Here is a 21,245-nt window from a genome sequence, read left to right as displayed (position 1 = left end):
CAGAGAATTGACAGTCGTTAAACATGCTCGTCCTGGCCAAGTGGGCCACAAGCAAGATGCAAATGCAAACACCAGAAGTCAAAGAGAGTGCAATAAACCCAACCATGCAATTAAACAAGTAGACGATGGCCACGCAAAACAAAGGGGTATTGAAATATCAAAGCCAACCAATAACAATATAGGAAAAAAAATTCCGAAGAGCAAAGGAGCCGTCGTCCATTAGGACCGACAGGACACTATCCGGCAAGAGGGGTCTTCAAGAAAGGGCAGGTAAGTAATTCGTCCGCTGACGGCCTCTGTTCGTAGTCGACTTGGAATGTCTGGTCCAGGAAATCCACGGCCTCCGGGCTGGCATGCTCAGGGGCCGGCGGTCGGGCTTTATTGCTGCCAATAGCGAAAATGGCTTGCAACTGACTACAGTCGGGGAAGGGATGGGCCCCGATAAACATCTCCACCACCAGACAGCCCAGACTCCAGATGTCGGCCTTCTTCGTGTGTGCCGTCTGACGAACCACTTCCGGTGCCATCCAGTAGACACTGCCCTGGAGTGAGGGGCGGTGCAGGTGACCCCCACCGGTGCCACTGGCACGAGCACCAAGAAGAGTCGATGCTTCCACCCGTTTCGAGATACCAAAATCAGAGATTTTGATGCCTCCCTTGTTATCTACAAGGATGTTGGCGCCCTTGATATCACGATGGATGATGTCACAGCTGTGGAGATAGGACAACCCCGCCAGGATCTGTCGAACAAAATTCTTGATCAGAGGTTCCTGGAAGGTGTTGTACTGCTTTAACATGGTGGCAATAGATCCTCCTGGCACATATTCCAAGAAAATATTCAGATACTGGTCGTCAGCAGCGGTACCCAAATACTGCACGATGTTGGGATGGTGCATTCCTTGCAAAAGTTCAATCTCGTGCTTAAGCGCGGTGACCATGCTGTTCTTGCGCTTGTCGAACTCCGTACCCTTGGTCGCGGAGGGGATCTCGACTTGTTTGACGGCCATGAGCTCTCCAGTGATCGCGTGTAGTGCGAGGAACACGCTGCCAAAAGAGCCCTCTCCAATTAAAGAACCTTTCATCCAGTTCTTCGGGGCGAAATTGTTTCCTGCCAAGAAGTCGTTGAGACCGTCATCCTCCTCTTCTCCATCTTCAGCCACAAGTATACTCAATCGTTCATTGAGCGAGCCGCCGTCAGTTGCAGCGACACTTGCGTTCTCATCGAGAAGACTCTGACGGGAGGTTGTAGGATCATCAGAGCCACTATCGAACGAAACATATGATTTGCGATTCGGCTCGATTGGCGACTCTTCTTGTAGTGGTTGTAAGGAGCTGGAGGCGATGGAATCTCTGTAGGTCGTTGACGGGAGACTGAATTTGGACACGGAGAGAGGTCTCGATGCACGGGTTGGTGTTCCTCCGGCGTTGAGCCAGGTATCTGCTATGCTTGGCATTGGCGGCGCGTCCCTCAGACTAGACGCATAGCTAGTATTGCTGACAACACTTAGGCGACTTGCTGCACGGCTCAAGCGCTGCGACCTCCGGACAGACATACGCATTGTCTTCTCAATATCCTCCCGGTGATGACTTGGGAAGTACGATGTAATCTCGTGGATAATCATCTCACTTGGAGGTCGAGCACCGAAGAACGACCGCAACTTGGCAGCTGAAGGAGAAGGGCGTTCCATGTTGACGGACCGCACTTCATGCTCACTCGGTGTCAAATTCTGTCGAGACGAGACAGGAGACATCGGCTGTCTGATGTTAAGCCAAGACTCACCAGTTAACTGCTGAATCTTGAGTTGGTTGCGCACATTCGAACTGCTCAAAGCGTTCATGTGAGCAACCTGACTTTCATCTACCGCTAACTGAGAAGCCCGACGGAGCTCATCCGTATCTGGTTCTCCAGCATGGATCTTGCGAAGAATAAGACGGCCGCGCTCCGGCCTGTGACTGCTTTCGCAGATTTCCATGAGCTCATGGTCCGCAAGTCTTCTGCAGTTGGAGGGATCAGGTTCTAGGCCATCCATTACATAGAAGCAATAATTGCGATACTGATGCTCCGGAAGCTGTAATTTTTTCAGAACGCACAGGATGATCTCATCTGCTGTTTTGCAATGTTTGATGTCAAGCACTTTGGTCTGACCACCCGTGTATATCACTCTGATGACGGGCGAGTTTGTCGGCAACTGTCCCATCGTCAAGCCATCGAGGCTAGGGTTCTGTCTCAAATGCGAGCCATTTCGATTGTTGTGACCATTTTCGCTGGGAGTGCTTGGCTTTCGGCTGGCCATCGACCCGGCAGATGAGGGATGGCTAAAGTACCCTGGACCCTGCTCCTTCCGCCCGGTTTCCATTGGACTGCTTGCGACATACTGTTGAGCACGCAAAGGCGATCCGGGTCGCGACGATGACCGGCCGGCGGAGTAACTATGAGAGCTACTTTCAGCGGCTCGAGACATGCGGCGTGTACTCGTTGTTGGTCGCTGATTGGATTGGCGTGATGTCCCGGATGAGGGAGCTGTGTAAGATACGGATTCCAGCGCAGCCAATTGATTCTGTAATCAAATCAGCACGGGAGGTGTCAGACAGCATAGTGTCATACTTACCATCGTTCTTTGCTTTCGGTTGAGGACTGACTTATTCCTCAGTTGCTTGATGGCGACGAAGATGCGGACGCGGTCACCGATTTTCTTGATGCCCATTTCTTGCAGTATTTTTTGATCACATTCGATTAAATTGTTACCGTTAACATTGTTCGCTATGGCTTGTTAGTCTGCAAGAATCTGGATAAGCCCATGAGGGGTGGATTGCTGCAGGTGTATGTACCTTTGAATAGAGCTTCGTATTGACCACAATTTATGCTATGAAGCCAGGCAACCACCTGCTTCTCATCCCATGACCTGGTACCAATGAGCGTTTGCTCGACCATGAAACGGGCACGTTTACATGAGCGACTCACCGTACAGCGTCAAGGCCGTCGGGCTGATCCGAAAAGTCCGACTCCGTCGGACTGGTAAACAACATGCCACCCTGGGGATCACCATGACCACCAGCCTTCTGCAACGAGCCAGTGTAGTAAGAAGTCGTTGGGGTTTGCGTGGATTGCAGGCCCAGCGGGTTGTATGTGGCCTTTGCCAGCATGTTGGCGACTTTGCTCGAGCACAGGTGAACGGCGAAATCGCTTCGATGTTGTTTTGTCGGGTCAGATTCTCGGATATAGGTCTGAGCCCACGATCGACAGAGAACCTGAGCGTAGAGGTCGGGTGTGGTCGTGGGGTACAAGCTATACGATATCTCCCAAACGGCGACTGTGAGTTGAGATCTCGACTGAGATTTTGTGTGAGTTCTAATGCATGGTACGAATTTGATATCTGGTTGTGATAGTGCATGTTAGCGGAGGTAGCGCAGAGGTGGGGGGGATGGCGATAGAGGAGTGATGCAAGATGCGACAAGCAGTCGAGGAGGAGAAGATACTACTTAGAGTACTGAACTTACAGTTCAATCGATCGAAGAGCACGGGGGATGTTAAGCAGCAGGTTGGCACTATAGGTAGTGGCTTCGTGATCTGCCCGGCCTAGGCTCACTTGGGCTCTCCGCTCGCTCACACCAGGTGAGATGTCCTGCAGGCTAGGATTCTCTTGCTCTTGATGGCAAATCACTGTTCAGTCGAAAGAAGAAGGAGAGGAAGAATGGTCCAACAAAGGACCAGTCCAAGCTTCGAGGCTAGACGTGGGGTGGAAGATTGGCAGCAGTTATAGCCGCTGGATCGAAGGCTGAAACGGCTGGGGGGAGGGTGGGAATGGGAATGGGAACAAGACGGAGAAAGGAATAGATGAAAAGGGGAGGGGGAGGAGGCTTTGATGGGCGAGATAGGCAGACAAGACAAGTTTGAAAACAAGACAGCCACCTCGCCTATGGTAGTTTTCTGTCTCTGTGTCTCTCTGGTTGTGTCTCTGAGTGTCTCCTTTGGTGTTGAGAGGGGAGGAGAGGGGAAGTTTTCATAGATAGTGACTTAGAGAGATAGACGGGAAGAGATCATGGATGGTTTAATGGATCTGGGCTGAGGGCGAGAGCGCACAGCGGGTTGTTTAGGCCGATCGGTCGGGGACGATGGGCACCTTCCGACATGCGTCTTCTCTTCCTCTTCCACTGCGGGATCATTCTCAAACACGCCGCCGGCGGATGATTTGTCAAGGGGCCCAAACCTGAAACAATGAACTCTCGCTGTTCCTCAAGTCGTTTAACTGATTCTCGGTCTTCCACTCCGTCCGTCCGTCCTCAACTTCCCAACCCGCACCTTATCGCGCGCGCCCGCCCCATTCCCGCCTATTCTTAGGGATGGTTCCATGGTTTTCGGCAGGGAAACACTTGGTTCGTGTAGAAAGAAGGAAAGGAACAAATAATAGAAGAAAAAAAGGAAGAAAAAAAAAAAAAACAAAGAAGAGAAAAAGGAATCCCATAACAAACCAATCATAACCTCTGCCTTTCATTATTCTTCATGCTTGTAAGTTGACCACTGCCTGTTGGCCACCAGCAGAGGTCAGAAAGCAGTTGTTGTTGTTGTCGATTCCGCGGGGGTAACAATAGATTGAACATCGGACCGGGCACCAGCCCTACCTTCGCTCAACCCGGAGATTTGCCAGGTATTGTTGAAACTTGTAACCACTTCACCAGCTAACTTGGCCATCGGCACGTCATTCTGTCTTACAGTCGAGCAGGCTCACAACGCCCCCTTCTATCACTCAAGGGGCAGTTCTTTCAGGTTGATCCTACCACGTCCTGACTCGCCAAGCTTTGGCTATGGTGGGGATGGCTTCACAGTTACCATAAGGATTTTGCAGGAACAGCAGATTCGCACTAACCCTGATAGCTAGCCATCACCTATTAAGTCGCTGACAAGAAAGGGGTATCCCAGGCACGATTCGCTGAAATATAGTACGGAGTACAGTGAGTGGTCTATCTACTTGTATGAATGCAGCCTATTTCAACGGCAACTCCTGCATTTCATTAAGGTTCACCCTACCCTCGTATATATGTCTATATATATAACTAGGTGTTGACGTGTAGCCATTTCGGCCTCGATAACAAGTAGTGAAGGGATGTATTTAGCCTTCTTCCAGAAACCCCACACTGACTGGCCTCAACAGGCGAAAAGGGGGACATCCTAGGACAGGCTTCTATATCGGGATCATGATGCACCCTGAGTAACGATGCAGGTGGGATTTCAGAACACCCTCAAATCCCTTCCGAGTAATCAGATATGTCTGACATATATGCGCATTCTGTCGGCGTCAGAAGATCAGAGTGAAGTGTTTCACGTCTAGGCTTGGAACAAAACCATCATTTCTCCGGGAGATGAGGAACATTTTATAGATCTATGGGCTGGCCGCTGTACTATATGTACCAACTCCGGTTCTTTTCCTTTTCCCCTCACCGATCTTTCAGTTGGCAGTGTCGAATGCTTGTAGAAAAATGGAGATCATTGATTTACCCCATTCATGTCCCCATTCAATCTCCTCGCAAATTGGCCCAAATGAGGAGACGCTTCGAGTGCGCTGGCGGATTTGATCACCCTAAGTGAACATCTCCGCACCAGTGGGGATGGCGGAGTCGCTCGATCGCAGAAGAAGGATGTACAGTACGCACGGGGACTGCCAACCGGGACAATGCAGCTGCGACCGTACTCGTAAATGTCTGTCTATGAGACATGCAGCATCTGATGCTGAGGCGGGGAAAGGTTCCCCGAACAGGCGATGATGACCATTACTACCTGTGCTCAGGATACGTAGAATCAAGTGCACCATTAATGTACAGGTAGAGTACGTACAGTACCAGAGTACAATCAACTCCTCGCAATGAGTAGGGTTTCCGGTCGGGGCGTTGCTCCTACCACGTGACCGACCTTTTGCAAAACCCCCTCATGTCGACCCCACAGTTTTTCTTCCCCGCTCGCCTGTAATCCCATCAAAAAGGACATGGTCCAATTCCACGGCCATTCGCCATGGAGGACGAAAGAGCCAACCCAGGCAAAGTGAGGAAGAAGAGTGCCCCGGCTCATCGCAAGTCTCTGTCTTGTGAATATTGCAGCAGATCATTTGCGCGCCTGGAACACCTTCAGCGCCATCTCCGCACCCGTTGAGTAACCCCCTCTCGAACTCTCCTCAGGAGGCTTTTGCCCGTCCACACATGAGTTTCTGACTATCCGATCCCATAGACACCAAGGAGAAGCCTTTCTCGTGTGATATATGCTCCAAATCATTTGCCAGAAGGTATACTTCTCATCCCCGTGGCATCCAGGTTCATGCGCGCTAATATGGGGGAAATTTCGATAGTGACCTGCTCGTACGACACGAGCGGCTAGTCCACCCTGCGGAAACTGCCGCCGGTCGAGATCACCGCACGCAGAACAACAACCAGGATGTTCCTCAGACGCCCTCATCCATAATCCAGCCTTCTCATCATGAGTCTCGTATGCTAGAGCTTGCCGACGCTGTCCCACTGCACACGCAACCGATTCCACAGCCTCCGCCAGAAGTGCAGGTGCAACCCCCTCCCCTAGTGGAAACAACTCATTTCAATCCATCGTGGGGCTATGATCTGAATCTTCTCTCACATGCTGCGAGTCATGTTGCTCTTGAGGGTGAACAGGAGAGTCTTGAGTCGTTACGGAAATCCTCGCAAAACGTGGCGCCTCCTCAGCCGCTCGCCCATATTCCGGAAAGAGCGATAACTGATAATTATGGCGTGGAACCCTCGATCTTGGACCTTGCTGATCTAGGTGACCCAGTCCAAGACTTCACCGTATTCTTGGAGAGTGTGGGACTGTCATCAGACTGGGACTCGGGGGTTTTCTCCTCGGTCGAAGAGCCGATGTTGCCGACCACACTTCCCATGGAGACTAAGCCGTCTGTTCGCGAGATGGGGAGGCTCGGTCCGGAGCTTCACAGTGATCCACGAACGGCAGCAGATGACCCACCATCATTCTCGAATTTCGGGTCCCGATTGCCATCCTTGCAGCCAGAACCGCATGAAGTGGATGATCGCCTTGGCTTCGCGGATGAGGGACCTCGCGCCGCGTGGGATATAACCAATGCTGATCGTCAAGTTTTCGTCTCTAAACTTGAGGCATTTGCTTATATACTGCCCAAGAACTTTGTCCCACCCTCAAGGCACGCTTTGTCGCGCTTCTTTGCCGGCTATATCAATGGATTGAATGAACACCTCCCCTTTATTCATGTCCCCACCCTTTCTGTCGCAAAATGCTCTCCGGAGCTTACTCTTGCATTGGCAGCAGCGGGTTCCCATTATCGCTTCGAAAACAATCGAGGGATCGAGCTATTCCATGCGGCAAAAGCCATCCTGCTTCAGCGTCTTCACAGAAGAGATAGCAAGCAAGTCGCCTGCCCGACATGGAACTATTTATCACCGGGATCGGGTTTTCATAACTCTCGTGACTCCTCCACCACATCTAACCATGCCAGTAGCCCGTTTCAGCAACACCATCAAGCCCAATCTCACCATCACCACCACACCCCGTATCCAGCAGATCCCTCGGGTTACTCGGCGGAAGACTCAGATGCCCATATGGAAGTCATCCGAACCTTCCTTTTGCTCACGGTTTTCGCTTCTTGGGAAAGACACCCCGAATTACTGAGGGAAATCCTCTCGCTTCAGAGCACTCTGGCAAGACTGGTCAGAGAGCATGGTCTGTCAGAGCCACCTCCTAGCCCAGATCCTAACAATTGGGAAGAGTGGGTCCGGAGAGAAGGCAACCGACGCACGAAACTCATCGTGTATTGTTTCTTCAACCTACATTCTATTATGTACAACATCCCCCCTCTGATTCTGAATGCGGAGTTGAAATTGAACATGCCGTGCTCGCATGATGTCTGGAAGGCAACCAACGCGGCTCAGTGGCGGCGGGTGGCCCGCATACGACATGGATCTGATGTCCCCTTCCAGGAGGCTTTTGCTAAATTGTTCCTCAAGTCGAATTTGTCGGGCCCTACCGCACCCATATCTCCCCTCGGAAACTATATTCTCATTCACGCTCTCATCCAGCAAATATTCTTTGCACGCCAGCTCTGTCTCTCTGCACCGACTATGCAAGGTACCAGCTTGAGGGGCGAAGATCTGTCAGTCCTAGATAATTCTTTGAGCGCCTGGAAGGCACTATGGAAACGCACTCCCGAGTCCAGCATTGATCCACAGAACCCGGCAGGACCAATTGCATTCACATCGACCGCTCTGCTGGGCCTCGCATATATTCGATTGCATGTGGACCTGGGACCCTGCCGTCGCCTCATGACGCAGGATCCAGGCCAGATAGCAAGGGCCCTCAGTGAATCGCCGCTCATAGCTCGGAGTCCTCGCCTAATTATGGCTCTACTACATTCTGCTCACGCACTTTCGATTCCGGTGCGTCTAGGCATCGACTTCGTCGCCAGAACCCATTCTTTCTTCTGGAGCATTCAGCATTCTCTCTGTAGTCTGGAATGTGCCTTCCTTCTCAGCCGATGGCTGCTCTCAATACCAGTGACCCATGCTGAGCAAAGGCTCTCAGACCACGAGAGAAAGCTACTCCTCTGGATCAAGAGCATGATGGACGAAACCGACATGGCTGTCGATCCACCGGGAGCACCGGATATGGATTTCATTGCCAATCCATACAAAGCAAAACAGCTGAGTGTGGCTATCGTTCGCGTGTGGGCACGAACTTTTAAGGGAAACACCAGCTGGGCCATAGTAGATCTGGTTGGTTCAAGCCTAGATGCCTATGCTGATCTTCTTGAAACCACACCATGACCGCTCCACGCCGTGGAATTACTATGGGACACTCCAGCGTCCTTTGGCTTGAACATTTGCTTGCCACCAAGGCCCTCCGAACAATAGCTTCCGATTCCTAGATTGTCATGTTGATCCTTTGGCTATTCTACTGGGAACGATATATCATGTTGCTGTATACCCACGCTGCTCGAAGTCTTCATATTCCCTTATTACCCCTGTATATAGATAGGTTATGATTTGCTATGTCTCGCTATGTCTTCTGGAGCAGAGCGAACTCCTGCGCCGTTATCACTCGCCTGTGACATGAGTCTCAATCTGCCGACTATGGCAGGTGCTTTCCGGCACGGGAGGGAGTCTTTAGGCTCTGATAACACGAAGGAACAGAAACGTCATCGATGCTCTTCCCCGCATGTGATAGTTATTGCAGGTCCTTCTGGAGAGTTCCTTTTGCTATGTGACCTGGTTCCCAATTTGAGCAAGGCGCCGAAAAAGCAATATGAGTTATTGAATGATCCGGCGTCAGAAAACTGCGAGCGAAGAATCACAGATTCTGTTCGTGTGCCTGCTTCGATCTTCCAAGTAGGACGTAAGCTATATGCCGAGCTACCGCAAGGTCAAGATCTCCTTCCAACCCTGCCATGGTTCCTCGTAACACTGGTTGGCACGAATCGCAGCGCAGACATGGACTTCTCCAGCTCGGCGATCTCCATCTCATCGGCGACCGCGGGGGTCGCGAGAGTCTGTTGCACACCCGAGTTCGCGCTCGAAAAGGACCCAGAAGTCGGTCTGTTCCTCAGCCGCCCTTCCTGGGGCGAGGCTGGAGTAGTAGATAGACGGCGCCGGTGCGTCTTGGTTGGCCGCAACAACGAGGTCTGTTTATCAATCCCATCATTGACTATGTAGAAATTGTACGTCTGCTCGGCCGTTCTGAGAATTAGAACAAGCCCACCAGAAGGGAAGCCGTAGTACGCAGCAAACGACGGGAAGGGCCATGCCCATACCTTGGGAAACATGTGCTTGTCGATGAGGTGCATTCTGCGTTTCTGAGGTGTGGAGCATTTGCGCTCGCAGTCCTCGATGAAGCACCCGTACTGGATTTTCCCCCCAACAGCAAAACAGCAATGCAGGGTCAGCGGTTAGGCCAGACAAAAAGGTTAGGTGGTTTAGGTTACGGGAATGGAAAAGGAAATCCCCATACCGTCTTCTCGCCTCGTTCCCGTCGCGTAGCGACGATGGCGTCATGGTTCTCTTCGATGTGAAGATTCAGGAAACGATCCGTGGGGAAATTCTTCCCACATTGAGAGCAGCGGTTGACATGTGACTGCCGGTAATGGACCTCGTAATCGTCGTAGGAGGCGAAGACGATGGTCTCGCGGTGCGGTGGGAGGGAGCAGTGCATGACTTCAGCAACCGGAGCGGCCGTGTCGGGCAAGTGCATTTTGGAGCGTCCGAGAGAGGGCGCGGTGGAGGATGCTGGGGATGCTGGCCAGGACGGGGCCCCATCCTCCTCGGACGACAACAGATCGGCGGCGGCAGGCGAGTCGGAGTCGCTGCGGGCGCGTTTGATGGACATGTTGGCCGAACTTGCTGTCCGTCCTGCGTTTGAGGAGAGAATTGCGACAGTGATAGGTCAGTTGCGAGGTAATAGTTCACTCTGCAGCAATGGCGTGACACTTGGACCATCCATTGGTGGAAGGAGGTCAATCTTTCTGCCTGTGCAGATGGGTCAGGATTTATCGTTGCTGTTGGGGTAGAGTCAGTACTTACATAGCTATCTAACGACGAAGCAGTGAGTCTGAGAGGAACTCGTGCCTGTCTTTTGACCATGTATCTCGAAGTCGAAAGTAATTCAGGTAAGCTGGAGATGTGGAAGTTATAATCCAATCTATAGTAAAGTAGGAAGCATCGCGGCCACGGCTGACTCTATTGGGTGGATAGGCCTGACCGCCTGCCTCTCCGTTCCTCCCGCAGTGCCGCATTATTCTTACTAGATTCTATTTTGTCGGCCTCGAGAAGAAAAGTTCCCCGTCATAAAGTTCTCATGGGATTTTCCCTTCAGCGAGCGGCGGCCTTCAACCCCTCCGTTGTTCGTCCTGAATTGGATTTAGCACTACCCTCCCTTTGGAGCTTCTTTTGACTTTCTTTTCTTCTCACTTCTTCTTTTATACGTGCTGCCAATCGGGGTCACTTATTCACAACCCCCCTCCTCTTCCCTGACGTTCTTGAAATTGCATACCGTCCCCGCTCACCGCGCTCGTTCTGTATATACTATCACTAACTGATGGATCGTTCACTACCCTTGTCGCCCGCACGCTCGCAACCAGCCATAGCCATCTGACGGCGAAGTCAACGGTGGAGGTGAAGCGGGCTCCGGTGATCTCATCTCCTGAGCATGGCGTCCGCGTTCCAGGATACGTGGCAGTCAGTCACCCTTGCCTTCCCCCCTCCCCCCCTCCCTCCGCGTCGGTCTAATCCCCATTGACGTTGCTAATCCTTGCATCGCACAGAATTGCGCTCAATCTCGAGAAAGAGCTTTTGAAGAGCCTTGCCGAAAAAGAGCCCACGTTTGCCGAAATCTCCCATCACCTGTCGGAGTCAGTAACTGAATTTCCCTTCCGCCGTCCTCCTGTTGCGCGCAAAACTGATCTGACCGTTGTCTTGTCGTCCTCGTCCGTCGCAGACTTCGCTCCGCTTGCCAAAATGCTATTCTTCAGGACCTCGACGCCGCCCGCTCCGCGGATGTCGAAGGACGCCTCTGGGATAGTCATCTCAAAATCAACACTCGATTTCGTAAATTGCTGTCTCGCGTGAGTCCTACGGTGGCCCTGTCTGCTTCCGTCTCTAATCCCTGATGTGCGATGGCAGTTCCGCGAGGAAAACGGGAAGAAGAAGAAACCGGTAGAGAAACGGAAGCTCGAGAAGCACTACCTCGAATTCATCAAATCCAGTCAGCGATTCTATCGAGGCTACATCCAACAATTGTCCTCCCATGTCGGTGGGATTCCGGAGCTGGAAAAGGTTGCCCGGAAATTCAATTTCGACAGTGAGCAAACTGCCGGTCCCGTCAGCTTTGGCGAACCCACCGTTTTCTGGAGTCTAAACCCTTCACAGATCTGTCGGCGGAGCCGCCCTTGCAACCTACGGAAGCCCTCAGGAAGCGGATCCTTCAATCTTGCCATGCGACTTTGATTCGTCTCGGCGATCTTTCCCGTTATCGCGAGACCGAGCTGGTCACAAAGGAGCGCAATTGGGGGCCCGCGATCGGTTACTATGACCTGGCTACTCTGATATACCCAGTCTCTGGCGCGTCGCATAATCAGCTAGCAGTCATTGCATTGGCTGATGGCAATCACCTTCGCGCTACGTATCATTTGTATAGGGCTCTAGCAGCCCAGGAGCCGCACCCGTCAGCTAAGGGTAACCTGGAGATCGAGTTTAGAAAAGTCATGAGTGCATGGGCCAAGCGGGAGCTGATCCGTCCCGAAGATGCTGGGATTCCCGGCAGAGCATTGGCTCCTTGGTTTGTATATCTGCATGCACAATGTTATAAGGGGGTCGATTTCCCAGAGCATGATGAGCTGGAGAGCGAAGTACTCAACCAACTCGCTGTTGACTTGAAGGAACGCTCGCTCGAAGGCACTTTACAGAAATTCGTTCTAATCAACATCAGCGCAGAAGAATTCTCTAGGTTACGCTCGAACGGTAAGTCTTCTAATGGCGTAAATGTCCAAGTGTCATGCACTGAACCAAGATTTAGAGGAGTCCGTGTCCAATGCGCGCGCTTTCTTTCAGCGGATCAATGTGAAGACGTTCTTCACCCTGCTTCAGATTCTTCTTGCAGAAGTAGAGCGATTTGCGGTTGAAGATTCGAGCAACAAAGACGCGCAGACCGGTCCTGACAAGGTCACTGTGGTCGCTCGTCGGGTTCTTCCCGCACTCCGAAACTACAGTTCCTGGTTGCTCACGGTCAGCCACTTGCTAGCAGCGCACAAACAAGAAAAGGATACACCTTTGGCGGTTCAAATCACGGAGTTTTGGAAGATATACGCCAACACATTGACTCTTCTGGCCTCCACTTTCGACGTAGTGCACCTCCCCGAAATCGACTATCTCTTGGAAGAAGACGAAGAGACTCTGGCCTTTGCGCCCCTGAGCAAGGACACAACTTGTCGCAGATACCTGGGGTCCAATGGTCAACAGAAGCCTCGAATGAACGACCCAGGTGTGGAACGTAATCACCCCAACATGGAAATGCTCTACCGCATCCGCGAGTTTGTGATCGATGGCTTGGATTTGGTAGTCAGCAATAAGATCCCCATCGCACTTGTTGATGACGAAGACAAGAAGACTTTCATCTACAAGGAGGAAGACCTCCCTTCGCAGTTTTTTGCCAGTCCCGCGGGGCACAATCACACGCTGTCCTCCGCGAGTGTTGAACGCGAGGAAATACAACAAGCCAACCTCGACCTCAACCACGCTCCAGATGCTCCGAGTGTTTACGGTGGATCGCAGTCGGCATCGATGTCTGCTAGTATGAACCGCATACTCGAAGGCGTGGAACGTCTGGTTGATTCGGACACGTACGAGAACGCCCCGAGCGTGCCAGAAAGCCTGACTCTTCCGCAAGGTGGTAGCCGGCAGCGGCCATCAAGTCAATACTTTGATCCGAGCACGGAGACAATCTTCCGCGAGGATCTTCTTCCTCGGCAAACTCCGGTCGCCCCTCCAGGACTTGCGCCGCCCGTGGCCAGCGGCTCGGCCCCTCTTGCCCGTGTTTCGTCATCCCAGTCCTATACTGCACGGCCTGCGCTTCCCAGCATTCCCAGCATCTGGAACACAACCCTATCTTCCAGCCTCGGTGGTGATGCTCCCTCTCCTCGAACCCCTCCTGGTCTCGGACATCGGTACCCAACTCATTCACTCTCGGGAAGCATCGGCAGCCCGTCGAGCCACTACCCATCTCACGAGTCACTTGCGAACGAGCTACTGCTTCGCCAGAGTCTGATGAACCAAGTTCCAGCCGCTGGATACCTCCACCGTATCCCCGGCCCAGGCCCAGGCACGGTCCCCTCCTCCTGGATACCCTCCTCGAGTCCATCAACCCAGAGCCACCGGCTTTCCGGTCTTGCATGGGACCGAGCACTTCTAGAGGCGGGTGTCAGTGGGGGGTCGATTGCTCTTCCCACCAACCAATCGTCGGCATCAGCACCAAACATGGGCTCCCCTAGTGGTCCAATCAACTCATCCTGGGCCAATGATGCCTTCCTTGCCAGTACGTTGTCCTCCGGCGCAGGCTACCCTAGCTCTTCTGGCTTCAACAGCAGTGCCCGCCAATCTTCTCCACAGTACGGCGCTATTGGTCAAAATAGCACTCGCTATGGCCACGGCGGTTGATCCTGTCGACGTGCTTTGTCTAGTAGATGAATCGCCATGACTTCTGTCCAATCCTGCCGATTATGCGATTGAGACCAGCGGATGAAAGCGGGTTCCCAACAATCCCAATCTGTATGTCTCTCTTTTCTGCTAGGATCCCCTCTCTAGATCCTTTTAGTCGCAGATATACGCGTAGTATCTCCGCGTATACGCAGACCTGAAATGGACAGAGAGACGAAAGCAGATGACCGATTGAAAGAATGAACAAAGAGGATTCTCAGTATGGATAATGGCGATTGAGCCTCGGAGGCAGATAGGACTAGCAGTACATAGCCAGCTGCAATCGTCCAATTCTCCTTCATGCTATAGCTATAGATTCAGCTCAAGCCAGGTTGCGGGAGAGGTCGAACCAAACATGCAAACATAGGCCGGGCGAGAATGGTATGGTCTGGGCGTCTGGGCATCCTTGGTTGGTCTGCTTTCCAATGTGTGAGAAAGTTAAGGGGAAAGAGCGGGGAGAGCGGAGAGCGGAGCGCGGAGCTGGAGGGGTGCAAGCATCAGGTTATTCGGGTTTCTCCGTATCGCGTTATCATTCCCATGCTACTAAGCTTGATTCACCTAGCTCTCTGAGGCTGGATGGATACTAGCGCCAATGGCAGGCAACCTTGAAGATGTATCGAGCTGGTTTCTAGTTTCAAATTGTACTCTCATACTCAAAATCATACTCAATCACTTCGGTGTCGTATCGCTGTTCTCGATTGAAGCTACTCTAGTCAATGTGTCTACTGCCAGCCTTGAGCTCCACAGGGCCAATTGATTGAGAGCAAGACTTCTACCCCCTTATGCGACACACACATAACGTGTTTTTACGGTCTATATTATCTGGAACCCGAGGAATAGCACATGGTCATCATCATAGTTCGTTGTTGAGAACGTTCATCCGCGCCACTTCCGGTCTTGGTATCTATTGAATTTCCATCGGAGAGAGGCACCTTTCACACAACATTCATTGAACATTTGGGAAAAAGAAAAGGAGGAAAGAAATGGTCGAAGTCGTTAAGTCATCGACAGAGAATTTGGGTATAGAAGGTTGAATCCTAAACTAAAAAAAAAAGAAAAGGAAAAGATTTTTTGTTTAAACTTGGTGGTTTGGCCTTACGACATATATATTTTATGTCCTCAGTCCCGTGATGTCGGACGGAACCTTGATTTAGTATGACTGCGTGGTGGGGAGATTTTAGTTGGAGGGGGTGTAGGTCTGCTTGGGGAAGGGGAAGCTAGAAGTGGAAGAATGGACGTTAGCCTATCACTCTCTAACTGTGAAACTGAGTTGTAAGCTAGGTCGGGAAACTTACGAAGGTCCCAACTCCTGGATGCTCAGGGAAGCGAGCCACTGGCCGAGATCAATGCTCTCCTCGAGGGACTTGCCCTGGACAACACCGGCGCAGAAACCACCGGCGAAGGCATCACTATAGAAGAATCAGAATCGGGATTCTCGGATCACAGGGAAGAAATCTCGGTTTACTCACCCAGCACCGTTGGTGTCGTTGATGCTGCTCTTGGGGATTTCGCGAACGGGGAACTGCTTGACCTCGACTTCGCCGTTGGGCTTGACGGTGGCGGCGACGGTGGGATCGGTGCCCTGGGTCACAATGGCAACGCGGGGACGGCTGGTGTTCTTCTTGGGGAGCTGAGCCAGCTTCTTGGCGATCTCAACCACATCCTCGGTGCCCCATTCGTGGCTCTCGGCGTAGGAACGAGCCTCGGTCTCGTTGCAGAAGGTGTAGTCGGTATAGGGCAGGACGCTGTCGAGCTGCTCCTTGAAGAACTGCGGGATGAAAGGAGCCGAGAGGGACAGCATGAAGACCTTGTTCTTGGCGGCAGCCTCCTCGCCCAGAGCCTGGATGGCAGGAACGCTGACGGTCAAGTGGTAGCCACCGACATAGTAGAACTGGGCCTTCTCGACGAGAGACCAGACGTGGGGCTGCTTCAGGTGGTCAAGCTTGTACTCGTTGGCGGCAGCAAGGTGAGTGCACATGCTACGGTTGTGGCCGGTGATGATGACACCGCACTTGCCGGTGGGCTGAACATCATCGATACGGTATTCAGTGTGGACACCAGCCTTGGCGCAGGCCTCCTTTAGGATATCGGCGTACTTGTCCTTGCCGACACAGCCAATGTACATGACGGAGTTCTCGGGAAGGATGTACTAAATCCGCCTGGCGGTTAGTAAATAGTCTCCGACCCGGGAACGGAGAATATGATGAGACTCATACCTGAGCACCACGAGCAGTGTTCTGAGCGGCACCACCAGCAATGAGCTTGGCATCAAGGCCGAGGAGCTCCTCATACAGGCCCATGTGCTTATCTTCGGCGAGGATAGCATCGTTGTCCTTCAGGCCATACTTCTCCAGGAGAGCGGCATCACTATGCGGGGGCAAGAGTCAGCAAGGCTTGAGTTTTGCAATAATACGATGAATCGAAGAGATGAGTAGATAGGAGATAAGTGACATACCCGACTGCCTGGATATCTGTATAGCTCGTAAGCTTGATGTTAGCCTAAGCCTGGGGACAAACCGGAGTGGGGGAGGGGCAGGGGGGGGGGAGGGGGTAAGAAGGAGAAGATCCCACGCACCCAGGAGGGGGTTCTCGAGACACAACAAAGGGTAGCCCTGAGCAGCAGCCATTGTGACAGGTGGAGGTGAAGTATGGGATGAATTGGGAGGGGAAAGAAGAGGTTAGGGGTGTGAGAGAGGGGAGAAAGAGAGAGGATGAGAGGGCGTTCGGAGTACTTAAACTGACTTAAACCGACTTGAACTGGCTGATGGGCGGAGGAGGGGCCGGCGGAGTCTGATTGGGCCGAGCAAGGGAGTTCCTCCGGCCTCCGACCTTCAAGGTTCCCTTCAAGGTTCCCTTCAACTTGTCCGACGGAGAGCTACTACCAAGTGAACCGTCCTGTTTATTGCTTTGTATAACACCCAACAACGTTTCTCTCCCATCGCGAATTCAAGTACTCTCAATACCAATCATAACACCACAATGACCGACCCTGTCCTTCAAATTCCCGAGGTCATCCAGACGGCTTCGATCAACCGAAACCCCTCGCCGGACCACGACGTCAACCCGCCGACCGCAGCCTCCGAAAAGCAGCCCGTGGTTGACGATGCTCCCTCCGAAGCTGGCAGCATCCCGTCCGACATCGTCGACCCTCGCCATATGGTCAGACCGGCCACCCGGCGCCATAATTTCCCCCCACTGCCCGACCTGCGCTTCGAACAGAGCTATCTCGCCAGCTTGCGTGGCGCCGATACCTGGGGAAGAGTTGCGTGGATCACCATCAGAGACCAGGTGAGTAACCTCCCACCCCTGCCTCTCAATTCCCAGACAGGAAGCATTCTCTAGGGGGATGTTCTTCCGTCAAAACCAGGTTGAATCTCCCGCTCACCCCCATTTTTCCTTTCTCCATCAGGTCCTCCTTCCTCTGATGCAGGGTACGCTCTGGACTCTGGCCCTCTCCGGCTGGCGCTTCTGGAACCGCAATGCCTCCCTCAGCGGACAGACCCTGGGCAGCAGAATCCGTCGATGGTGGTACGAGGTCAACAACTGGAAGCTCCCTCCTTTGGGCTCTGCCAAAGATCCTCGGGTGGCCGCCAAGGTAGATGACGTGAGTGTTTTTGCCCATGTTTCTCAGTCTACCCCCTCCCTATCTGCACGAACCCTTTACCGGAATTCTTTGACCCTCTGACATTCTCGGAGTTTCTGCAGTTCTACACGGCCCAGTTCTCGAATGCCACCTAAATGATTTTGGGGGCACTCTAAATGCGACCGAGTTGCTTAAAGACTGCTTTTGTTCGTTTGGGGTGGGGGGGTTCTTCTTGCATTTCGGGTGTTTAGCGTTACGGCGTTCGCATTCATTCTATCAGGAAGCGGTGGATTCATGAACCATACCCTTTTTTTTTTCTTTCCTTCTTTGACAGCATCAACCGGGCGTTGCATCCGAAGAGCCCTGGAGGTTTTATGCCCGTGGTGTTCTCGTTTCCCCGGTCGTACTGTTTCGTCTGGTTAGCTAGATCATGCAATCTGTAGTTTTAGGTATATTTATGTATCTATTGCATAAATGTCCCAGCTCCTGTTCTTAGACGGCGGGCTCCGTCCGCTGACGGCATCTGGAGAGAAGAGCCATGTAGAAAGAGCCCATCCCGGACAAACGACACTCACATATCAGATGTAAGCATTAACATAGATCATCTCATTTATGAATAATGTATCTTTTTGCACGCCCCACGCCACTCGGAAATCGTGATTCACAATGCTACCTGACCCCTTCCATAGATATAGAGAAAAAACGCCTAACAGATAGATCCCATGTTTTGACCCGTATAGTTGACAGTTGACAGTTGACAGTTGACCAAAGGGAACGCTCTCGCAAATAATATTATCAGTGGTGAGGATAAAGAAGAATGGTTTCTCTGCTAAAGATAGCCGCTTGATAGCTCTAGTATCAATTGAAGGTGCTGCTGCTTATTGGATAGTTTCGCCCGTGACTTATACTGAAGCCCCAGGCGCAAGAGTATTGGTATGGGGACCAGTGCTGTTCGGCTCCAGAGGAACAGCCGCGCTGGTTGCGGTGATCGGCTTCGTGCCAGATGGTTCGGTCCCTAGGGACGGTAAATGGGCATGAGGTGGGTTGCCGGAAGATTGACTCAATGCTTCGTGCTTGGTCTCGGAATGTTCCTCCGATGGTCGTTCAGTTTCAGCAGGGTCTGCCGAGCTGCTCGTCTCCTTGCCTTTGTCCTTGTTGTATCGGAGCTGTACCACCAGGCTGGGTGGCTCGCCGTTCGCAATTTCCTCATCGCCGCTCGCCTCCTCTTCGTCATCCCCTTCAAAGTCATTGTCCTCTTCCTCCTCGCCGCCCTGCCATTCGTTACCGCTTGACTGCGCCCCAGCGGAGCCTTCCTCCATCTCCTCATCCAGACCGTAATCGGTATACCCATTGGCCCGGTTCGCCCTCGATCGCGTGGGCCTGCCCTCGTCGCCGGTCTGGGCATCGTCCCGTTGCCCGGCGAGCAAGGACTCGCCGTACAGTCCGCCCGCGCGAGAGCGTATTTGTCGGCCACTGGCTGTGTATCTGGGACCCGCTGGCTCTACGGGAGTAGACACCCCCGAGGTATTTCGTGTCGAGCGTCGCGTCGAGGGGAGGCCGTCGGAGAAGATGTCTTCATCGTCGGAGTAGGTGTATTTCAACTTCTTGCCGCGAGTGCGGCCTTCGTAGAGGGAGAAGCCAGGCTCGGGGCGAGCGAATTGTGCTTTCCGAGCAATCCGGTAGTCGCGGCGTTTGCGTTTCTGTTTTAATGGTGAGCGCAGGTCGTTAGCTTCCCAAGGGGGCGACCGAGACTTACCTCCTCTGATCCTTCGAACCGAGGGATTGAGTTTCGGATCTTCTCGCTCAGCTTCTTGGAGTGGATATTCTTCTCCTCGTCGAGCTTGTCCGCGATGACCTTCAGCTCCGGGATGCTCCCCGCCACGCTCCACCAGGTGTTGGTTTTTAACGCCGGGTTGCTCTCGCGGTATAGTCTGAAGTGAGTGTCATCCAGGCCTTCAATGAGCCAGTATCGACGCTTGAGGCCGTCGCGACCCCACGGCTGGACGGAGAGCGGTTGGTTGAGGTCGTCCTCGTGGCGTGCTTGCTTGTAGGATTCTTTGATCTTGGCTTGGACGGCGTCGGAGGAGGAAAGGGACCAGAGGATCAACGTTTTGAGTAGGAGCAACTAGAGTGTGTCAGTAAGGTTGTGCTGGGTGATGCGACCGCGCGACATACGCGTTCTCCCGGCTTCATGGTTGTGAAGTTGTTACCCCCGTGCAGAGGGTTCTTGCCTTGCCAAGCCCTAGGCCATTGGGGGGCATGCGTCTGGATCGCCTCCTCCAAGGGACGCGTGTAGTGATTCCGACTGCGCATTGTCACCGAGTGTTAGTCTTCTGTATGCACCGGAAGATTCAGATTGTAGGTGGTCAATCCGTCCTGGCGGACACCTCCATGGAGCGGGTTCTGGGTTGCGGGCGGCGGTCATACTCCACATCTTTCTTCCTATTTAACACCAATCCTAGCAATGCACAAAGCAGCCGTTCAATATGATCGCCGGGGGTGCTCTCGGCGACACCTCTCTCAATATCCTGTGGTCCAAAGTGTGGTGCCGATCGCGGGAATACATCATGGAAACGCGCGCGGAACATCACAATGAACTAGGGATTGCGACAGGTCAGCACACTGGATCCCGGAAACGTGAACAACGCGTTGGATAAGTTTCGGGAGGCTTCAAGCAGGTCAGCATTTCAGTGAGTCACATACTGCAATATCGGAGTTGTCTGCTAGCACATATTCATGGGGTGGTGAGGGCTCCCGTTTCGGCGGCGGAGATTCGGATTCCTTCTTGAAGTACTTGGTAATTCCCACGGGCTCATCCAAGGCCATAGACCCCGTCTCTTCATCCGACGGGGGTGCCGAGGAAAGCGACGAGAGTTCTGAGTCGGAAAGGGACAGGTTCGACATGGTTGTGTGGCTGTCCGATGCTTGTGAGGAGGGGAGATGTTTGATACAAGGTCGAGCGGGCAGGTCCGCGGCGCAGAGAAGTTCTACTTTGCACTACGGTTGAAGCGCGGCTTTTACGCGCCTGGCGTTTCTGGCATCATCAAGAAAACAGCCCTTATCCAGGGATGATCAGCACCAATCAGCACCAACCCTCCGGCGATAGTCTGGGTTTGCTTTGCATCAATGGCACATAGAACTGTATGATCCATTCAATAGGTTCTAGGCAGCACGCGCATTATACGGGGGATATGTTGAATCATGGAGAGAGATCAAATTAAAGAAGTGGAATCATCGAACCAAGAGCGCCGTCTACTTGTACTGTATGCCTGGGTCAACAGGATGGCAAGCAAAATCAGAGGTCATTGTACATTGAGATTTTCTCCAACATGACCATAGTCACAGGGGTGACGGAATTACCAGGAGAAGATCGGGGTCGACCAGCACTGTGCTCTGGGAGATGTCTGTCGACCAGACAGAGGTATACCCTCATGTTCGG

The 21,245-nt window shown here is 52.7% G+C and overlaps 7 protein-coding genes across 7 annotated transcripts; 3 read left to right on the top strand and 4 right to left on the bottom strand.

Moving 5' to 3' along the window:
* Positions 1–236: 236 nt before the first annotated feature.
* On the bottom strand, positions 237–3,144 carry ASPACDRAFT_46312 (STE11 family mitogen-activated protein kinase kinase kinase; the record flags this gene model as incomplete). The annotated part of the gene is made up of 4 exons (XM_020201763.1): positions 237–2,558; positions 2,610–2,761; positions 2,830–2,903; positions 2,963–3,144. The coding sequence occupies 4 exons, from the start codon at positions 3,142–3,144 to the stop codon at positions 237–239; spliced, it is 2,730 nt and encodes a 909-aa protein (XP_020053128.1).
* Positions 3,145–6,004: 2,860 nt separating this feature from the next.
* On the top strand, positions 6,005–8,808 carry ASPACDRAFT_33783 (FTFMHR domain-containing protein; the record flags this gene model as incomplete). Its single annotated transcript, XM_020199991.1, has 3 exons — positions 6,005–6,137; positions 6,218–6,272; positions 6,336–8,808. 3 exons carry the CDS (start codon positions 6,005–6,007, stop codon positions 8,806–8,808), a joined length of 2,661 nt encoding a protein of 886 aa, XP_020053127.1.
* Positions 8,809–9,404: 596 nt separating this feature from the next.
* ASPACDRAFT_1874005 (uncharacterized protein) lies at positions 9,405–10,460 on the bottom strand (the record flags this gene model as incomplete). The annotated part of the gene is made up of 3 exons (XM_020198026.1): positions 9,989–10,460; positions 9,792–9,881; positions 9,405–9,707 (listed from the first exon to the last, which is right to left on the bottom strand). Exons 1-3 carry the CDS (start codon positions 10,361–10,363, stop codon positions 9,405–9,407), a joined length of 768 nt encoding a protein of 255 aa, XP_020053126.1. The 5' UTR covers positions 10,364–10,460.
* A 722-nt stretch (positions 10,461–11,182) lies between these two features.
* ASPACDRAFT_46309 (uncharacterized protein) lies at positions 11,183–14,184 on the top strand (the record flags this gene model as incomplete). The annotated part of the gene is made up of 6 exons (XM_020201762.1): positions 11,183–11,211; positions 11,298–11,384; positions 11,471–11,597; positions 11,656–11,833; positions 11,902–12,492; positions 12,548–14,184. The coding sequence occupies 6 exons, from the start codon at positions 11,183–11,185 to the stop codon at positions 14,182–14,184; spliced, it is 2,649 nt and encodes an 882-aa protein (XP_020053125.1).
* Positions 14,185–15,192: 1,008 nt separating this feature from the next.
* On the bottom strand, positions 15,193–16,892 carry ASPACDRAFT_81010 (adenosine kinase). The gene is made up of 6 exons (XM_020205771.1): positions 16,799–16,892; positions 16,679–16,694; positions 16,440–16,590; positions 15,693–16,372; positions 15,519–15,632; positions 15,193–15,440 (listed from the first exon to the last, which is right to left on the bottom strand). The coding sequence occupies exons 1-6, from the start codon at positions 16,848–16,850 to the stop codon at positions 15,401–15,403; spliced, it is 1,053 nt and encodes a 350-aa protein (XP_020053124.1). The 5' UTR covers positions 16,851–16,892; the 3' UTR covers positions 15,193–15,400.
* A 111-nt stretch (positions 16,893–17,003) lies between these two features.
* Positions 17,004–18,328, top strand: ASPACDRAFT_124670 (DUF1770 domain-containing protein). The gene is made up of 3 exons (XM_020196742.1): positions 17,004–17,511; positions 17,633–17,827; positions 17,920–18,328. The coding sequence occupies exons 1-3, from the start codon at positions 17,203–17,205 to the stop codon at positions 17,959–17,961; spliced, it is 546 nt and encodes a 181-aa protein (XP_020053123.1). The 5' UTR covers positions 17,004–17,202; the 3' UTR covers positions 17,962–18,328.
* Positions 18,329–18,708: 380 nt separating this feature from the next.
* ASPACDRAFT_1882621 (uncharacterized protein) lies at positions 18,709–20,770 on the bottom strand (the record flags this gene model as incomplete). The annotated part of the gene is made up of 6 exons (XM_020198290.1): positions 20,510–20,770; positions 20,234–20,403; positions 19,982–20,111; positions 19,563–19,931; positions 18,867–19,506; positions 18,709–18,821 (listed from the first exon to the last, which is right to left on the bottom strand). The coding sequence occupies exons 1-6, from the start codon at positions 20,708–20,710 to the stop codon at positions 18,709–18,711; spliced, it is 1,623 nt and encodes a 540-aa protein (XP_020053122.1). The 5' UTR covers positions 20,711–20,770.
* Positions 20,771–21,245: the final 475 nt, after the last annotated feature.

Source organism: Aspergillus aculeatus, assembly GCF_001890905.1.
Source record: "Aspergillus aculeatus ATCC 16872 unplaced genomic scaffold ASPACscaffold_15, whole genome shotgun sequence".
Lineage (NCBI taxonomy): Eukaryota > Fungi > Ascomycota > Eurotiomycetes > Eurotiales > Aspergillaceae > Aspergillus > Aspergillus aculeatus.
Note: the sequence above shows the minus strand (reverse complement) of the source record. Positions and strands in the feature narration are given on the sequence as shown.

Excerpts from the sequence above, each read along its gene's own strand:
- ASPACDRAFT_81010 (XM_020205771.1), bottom strand. The coding sequence starts at position 16,850 with ATGGCTGCTGCTCAGGGCTACCCTTTGTTGTGTCTCGAGAACCCCCTC. Across the intron at positions 16,373-16,439 it reads ACACTGCTCGTGGTGCTCAG|TACATCCTTCCCGAGAACTC; the intron begins GTATGAGTCTCA and ends AGGCGGATTTAG. Across the intron at positions 15,441-15,518 it reads ATCCAGGAGTTGGGACCTTC|CTTCCCCTTCCCCAAGCAGA; the intron begins GTAAGTTTCCCG and ends TTCCACTTCTAG.
- ASPACDRAFT_124670 (XM_020196742.1), top strand. The coding sequence starts at position 17,203 with ATGACCGACCCTGTCCTTCAAATTCCCGAGGTCATCCAGACGGCTTCG. Across the intron at positions 17,512-17,632 it reads GGATCACCATCAGAGACCAG|GTCCTCCTTCCTCTGATGCA; the intron begins GTGAGTAACCTC and ends TTTCTCCATCAG. Across the intron at positions 17,828-17,919 it reads TGGCCGCCAAGGTAGATGAC|TTTCTGCAGTTCTACACGGC; the intron begins GTGAGTGTTTTT and ends ACATTCTCGGAG.